This window comes from Pygocentrus nattereri, chromosome 15, assembly GCF_015220715.1.
Source record: "Pygocentrus nattereri isolate fPygNat1 chromosome 15, fPygNat1.pri, whole genome shotgun sequence".
Taxonomy (NCBI): Eukaryota; Metazoa; Chordata; class Actinopteri; order Characiformes; family Serrasalmidae; genus Pygocentrus; species Pygocentrus nattereri.
In genome coordinates, this window is record NC_051225.1 from 37,906,282 (window position 1) to 37,913,011 (window position 6,730).

The 6,730-nt window shown below is 40.4% G+C and overlaps 1 protein-coding gene across 1 annotated transcript; it reads right to left on the reverse strand.

Moving 5' to 3' along the window:
- Window positions 1-1,245: 1,245 nt before the first annotated feature.
- Window positions 1,246-3,666, reverse strand: polr2l (RNA polymerase II, I and III subunit L). The gene is made up of 3 exons (XM_017718167.2): window positions 3,576-3,666; window positions 2,864-2,988; window positions 1,246-1,547 (listed from the first exon to the last, which is right to left on the reverse strand). Exons 2-3 carry the CDS (start codon window positions 2,956-2,958, stop codon window positions 1,439-1,441), a joined length of 204 nt encoding a protein of 67 aa, XP_017573656.1. The 5' UTR covers window positions 2,959-2,988; window positions 3,576-3,666; the 3' UTR covers window positions 1,246-1,438.
- Window positions 3,667-6,730: the final 3,064 nt, after the last annotated feature.

The following is a 6,730-nucleotide window of genomic DNA, read 5'->3' on the forward strand; positions in this document are numbered from 1 at the left end:
TTTACTGATGTAAATACCAGGACCTGACAGTCATCTACAGTGGGTGCCTCACATTGCTTTCAAAGAACAGTAGTTTAAAACTGTACAGACTAGATAAACATTAAGCTTCCTTGCTTACTTTACACAGTAAACATCAGTCAAGAGATAAAAGTTCCACTCTGGGGCCAAAGTAGGAGAACTAGAACAAAACCGTCCAATCAGAAGCTCTAACAGCCTTCTGGACGTTCTTTTAGCAGCACTAAGCAAGTTCAACTTTTATTACTGCAGACTGAAACTCATCTTAATAATAATGTGATGCAAGTAGGAAATTTTAGCTCGGTGAACTCTAAAAATCCGGAGGGCATCCATCCTAAGATTTATAATAAAGTCAGCATCAAAGCCCAGGGTCACACTAATCTAAGCTATACACTCACTGGCCACTTTATTAGGTAAAGCTAGTAAAAGGCTGGACCCCCTTTTGCCTTCAGAACTGTCTTAATTCTTCGTGGCAGACTTTCAACAAGGTGTTGGAAACGTTCCTCAGAGATTCTGGTTGGTTATTTGAGTTCCTGTTGCCTTTCTATCATCTGGAACCAGTCTGCCCGTTCTCCTCTGACCTCTCACATCAACAAGGCATTTTCGTCCACACAACTGACCGCTCACTGGATGTTTCCTCTTTTTCGGACCGTTCTCTGTAAACCCTAGAGATGGTTGAGCGTGAAAATCCCAGTAGATCAGCAGTTTCTGAAATACTCAGACCAGCCCGTCTGGCACCAACAACCACGTCACGTTCAAAGCCCCTTAAATCCCCTTTCTTCCCCCGTTCTGATGCTCGGCCTGCACTTCAGCAAGTCGTCTTGACCACCTCTACATGCCTGAATGCAGTGAGCTGCAGCCGTGTGATTGGCTGATCAGCTATTTGTGTTAACAAGCCATTGAACAGGTGTACCTAATAAAGTGGCCAGTTAGTGTATATCTCAGACGCTGACACAGCTTTGAGCTCAAAAACCTTGTAGCTCTATTTTTTTCCTATTTAATTATTAATTTACATCATTTGATAAAGTGACTGGACCCAGAGAAATGGTCCAAATTGATTTGGAGGGGGTCTTACATCATATGTACCCCATGTGTACATTTACCTTTTTTTTTTTAATCTTTATATTCATCTTTTTCTCCTTGATGTTTGCATTTTTGAAAGTGGAATATTTGACCGAGAGCTCGTACATGAAGTATTTCTCAAATATTATTCCAAAAATAAACATATACTCAATGCTTTTACTACTTTATTTAGAAAATATCAAACAACTGAAAGCTATAAACGCTGCCAATGAAGGAGGTCTTCCCCAAAAACGCAGGTCTGGTGCCAACATACAAACTCAATACACTTAGCCAACATGTCCACGGGGGTTTGGGGGCAGCTAATGAAAGAAAAACATCAGTTCATTCCAGTTCGCCAAGGCTATTTCTCCAGCGGTGCATAGTTCAGTAACTTCTCAATGAGATCGACGTGAGACAGCAGCATCCTCCTGCAGCAGTACCGCTTCAGCCCGAGAGCGTCCAACGCATCACTGAGAGGGGAACCGAGAGAGAAATTACACTTCAGTCAAGTCACAGCTGTCACTATTGACTTTATCAGTAACTCAATCATCTTCAGCTGCAGACACAGATATCAAGCCCACACTCTTAAAAAAAAAGGTTCTTCAAGGGTTTGTCAGTAAAAACAATGGTTCTATATGATGGAGATTGTGCTGTATGGTTCTATATAGCATCTTTTTGAAAAGGGTTCTTCTATTGTTACAAGCTTGATAGTCACACCACACACACACACACTTTCTAAGCCACTTCTCCCTCAGTAGGGTCCCACAGGGGGGTGCTGGAGCCTATCCCAGCGGTCATCAGGCGGAAGGCAGGATACACCCTGGACAGGTCGCCAGTCCATCGCCCGCCAGACAGACAGACAGACATTCACTCACACCCAGGGGCAATTCAGCAAGTCCAATCAGCCTGACTGCATGTCTTTGGACTGCGGGAGGAAACCGGAGAACCCGGAGGAAACCCACGCAGACACGGGGAGAACATACAAACTCCATACTGTGACACACTGTGATGTAATTTATCAAGAATATAATATCGTCATACTGTACAGCTCCACTCAGGCCAGGGGTGTACAATCTCATCCACAGAGGGCCAATGTGGCTGCAGGTTTTCATGTAAAACGAGCTGAATCACACCTGATTCCAGTGGTTTAATCAGTTCCTCTCGGCCATCCAGCATTTGATCCTATCCTCTCCTGCTCTGCTGGAATGAAAACCTGCAGCCACATTGGCCTTTTGCAGATAAGCTTGAACACCCTTGATTTAGGAATAATCTGGGATAGGAATAATACAACAAGGCATGTATTGTTGTCATTAAACCGAGGAAGATCAAAGGATTCTCTCCGAAATCAACACAATTTCACATTCAATTCATTATTTATGTGGAAATAAATAATTAGGGCAGTCGTGGGCTGGAGGTTAGGGAACTGGCCCTGTGACCAGAAGATCGCCGGTTCGATCCCCAGCACCAACATTCCATGACTGAGGCGTCCTTGAGCAAGACACCTGACCCCCAACAATAAGGGTCACTTAATCTTAATCTTAAATGAGCATTAATAAATCATGCATAGACTCCAAAACGCTTTATTAGAGAAAGCCTTTATAAAAGGCATAAGTCTACAAAAAATATGAACATAAAACACTGAACGTGAGTTTCTTACTGTAACAGAAAACAGTGGGAGAATTAAAAAATGCACTGACATCATCAATGGTTAATCAAATTTAACCAAATTTAATCGGCAGCCCATTTAATCCAGGTCTAGATCTGTATAAAGTGTGTGCACTCTTACCCCTCTGTGTACTCTGCCTGAAGGAGCCCTAAATAAGCCTCCCACTTGTTGCCCACAATCTTCCCGCAGGTGAAGCAGCGCACTGGGATGATCATCCTGAAGAGAAGAGAAGGTCTGGGAAGAAGCTGAAAGAGGAAAGAAGCTGATCAGACCCTGTTTTACTATAAACCCAGAAAACGCTGAGCTGCTTCTCAAACTAACATCACATGCAGGTCAGCGAGTTCACTACGTGTGAGGAGCTTTTAGAGGGGGACGTCTGGTTCCACTGTGAACAGCTCTGACTCGGTAAGTGTCCCTAGAAATGAGCGTTTCACACCGAACGACTCTGCTCACGTCGTTTATTGGCGCAAGAACATATTTCTCGAGATAACTACCGAGTCACGCAGCGTAAACACGTGATATCGTTATAGAACAGTTCACACGCTTTTACGCTAAATGAAGGACATTCACAGAGAGTCAGACGAGAACTGCGATGGTTCTGTGGTTCTGGTGAAGTTAGGTCGCCTCGTGTTGAACGTAGATTATGAAATTTAAGGTGGACCGGGAAACCGAAGTTGATGCAGCCGACATTACAGCTCGATTAGCGGTCAGCTGTTTCACTGTCTAACTGCGTTCAACTCCTGTATCGAGCACGGACCTGTCTTTATTGTGGTAAAAAGTGTTTTCAGTAAATTAAATTGTGTAAAAATCGCGAATATTTGTAAATGTTTACCCGCGAGCGAATCCAACACGCAAACAAGCGCTTCACACCGATGTGTTCCGCTGAAACGGATCCGGAGAGAAACAGGCTGTAGGAAATAAACAGTTCCCCCGAATAAAGATATAAACTACCAGTGGTAAAACTCCAACTGCTGCTACTAGTACTGCTACTACTACTGCTACTGCTACTACTACTATAACTGCTGCTACTACTACTACTGCTGCTACTAGTACTGCTGCTACTAGTACTGCTACAACTACTGCTACTACTACTGCTACTACTGCTACTGCTACTATAACTGCTACTACTACTATAACTGCTGCTACTATAACTGCTGCTACTGCTACTACTACTATAACTGCTACTGCTACTACTACTATAACTGCTACTGCTACTACTAGTACTGCTACTACTACTACTGCTGCTACTAGTACTGCTACTACTACTGCTGCTACTACTGCTACTGCTACTACTACCATTACTGCTACTACTACTATAACTGCTACTGCTACTACTACTATAACTGCTGCTACTACTACTGCTACTGCTACTACTACTATAACTGCTACTGCTACTACTAGTACTGCTACTACTACTACTGCTGCTACTAGTACTGCTACTACTACTACTGCTGCTACTAGTACTGCTACTACTACTGCTACTGCTACTACTACTATTACTGCTACTACTACTGCTACTACTGCTACTGCTACTACTACTATAACTGCTACTACTACTATAACTGCTACTGCTACTACTACTATAACTGCTGCTACTATAACTGCTACTGCTGCTACTACTGCTACTACTGCTACTGCTACTACTACTGCTACTACTGCTACTGCTGCTACTGCTACTATAACTGCTGCTACTACTGCTACTACTACTATTACTGCTACTACTACTATTACTGCTACTACTACTATAACTGCTACTGCTACTACTACTATAACTGCTACTACTACTATAACTGCTACTGCTACTACTACTATAACTGCTGCTACTATAACTGCTACTACTGCTACTGCTACTACTACTGCTACTGCTGCTACTGCTACTATAACTGCTGCTACTACTGCTACTACTACTATTACTGCTACTACTACTACTACTATAACTGCTACTGCTACTACTACTACTGCTACTACTACTATAACTGCTACTGCTACTACTACTATAACTGCTACTACTACTATAACTGCTACTACTAACAATAATAATTAATGAACATGCTACACAATCATTTGTTTATATTTAAAAACATTTATCACTGCTTTTATTATAACTACGATTATTATTTTTTTGTTAATACGTGTTATTGGCATATAATGTATTGCTATTTTCTGCTATTATCTTTTATTTTTACAACTCGCATGTAAAATAAATTTCTAAATAATAATTTTTAAATAATATCTTAATATTAAGAAATGCCTGACTGAGGTTCTCATTAAAATAGTATCAATAACAATTATTATTATTATTTCCAAATATTTATGATTTCTTATATTTATTATATGGCTCGGAAAATGTGTGTGTGTGTGTGTGTGTGTGTGTGTGTGTGTGTGTGTGTGTGTGTGTGTGTGTTTCTTATAGTTATTCAGGCTGCTAGATTGTCTGCCAGTTTTACCTTAAATTTCTATCGTTTGTATTTTCACTGACATTATTGAACTGTTTTAGTCCAATTTCTGCAGGATCCTATGAGTTAAGAGCGGCTTTTTGGCCTGAGACACACAATGCGCTCTTTTTTGAATGTGAATTAAGGGAGTATAAGTTTATACACGTGTCACAAAATGATCCCATGATCTCAGACACCTGGAGAGCGGAAAGAGCGATAAAAACCACAGGAGCGATCTGAGAAAATCTGGGTTTTAGTCCTTTAATAAGGTCAACAGTTCACAAGAGAGCCATTTCATCTATACATTACAGAGGGAACAGTGGGGGTGAGTGGGACAAACACGGCTGGAAAAGCTGCTATCAGGAGAAGAAACAAAATCCATAATAATCAGCAGGTATTCATATAATTATCTCCATCGTCAGAGCCAGAATCTTTACTGTCCACCGTGTAGCAGCGTTTTAAAGCTTTTCGCCCTGTAATTTCAGCTCTATCTGTCTCAGCTACGGAGTGCTATCAGTATTATTGCATTACATACGCACTTGAGGGAAAAGGAAATGTCTTATTGTCTGAAAGAACTACTAACGTGACTAGTCTGTTTGTTTCGTGCATTTTTTTAGTGTTTCTTTTGGACGATGACCGTTTTAGCACAGCCATCCTACTGAGACTGACCCTGTATGAAAGTGAATTGCATTCCAAAGCTGCTAAAAAGGTGTAAAATGTGATTATTAGTGTGTTCTTTAGTAATTCATGCTGCCCAGGGTGTTAAACATTGAGCAAATGGACAGAATGAGAACAGCAACTTAAAAATGGTCAGAATAATGACTAAACTGCTTAAGAAATCGGTGAATATTACACCTTTTCTCTCAGTCTGGTCAGTAGTAACAGACAGCATGTGCTATAAGCAGATACACAGATTAAAATATTCCGTAATATCCTAAAATATCCTAAAATTTGTACATACATTCCCATTTCTGTTATATATGTCTTTCATTTCACGTTTTGCACTCATTTACAATGACTAAAAATAATAAATAATGTCTATTGCATACGACAACGTATAAGAACATATACAAACATATATTTGATAAATATAACAGATATATAATCATATTTTCCTCTACATTTTGTCTCCATGTGAAATCTGAATGCTGCAGTCTCTTCATAAGTTATAATCTGTGCAATGCATCCACATACAAAACAGTATTCCTAAAATAACTCTTAAAATAAAGGTTCCACAGTGTTCTTTGCAGTACACTGGGCTCTAATGACATAGAACCACTTTTGTTACCCTGAAGAACCATGTGGGAAACAGGTTCCATGTGCGGAGAACTTTTATGAAGGTTTAAAGAGCCTTCACGCAATGTAAACCAATTTAGAAGTTCTTTCCAGAACCTTTTACAGTATGTGGAGGTTCTTTAAACTTTGGGGGAAAAGGTTCTTCACACTTACGAAAACGAGTCTCTAAAGAAAGATCCGTGTAAAAGGTTCTTTAGGGAACCAAAAATGTTTTTTATCCATGGCACTGTGCAAAGAATCCTTTTCGGTGCCTTTA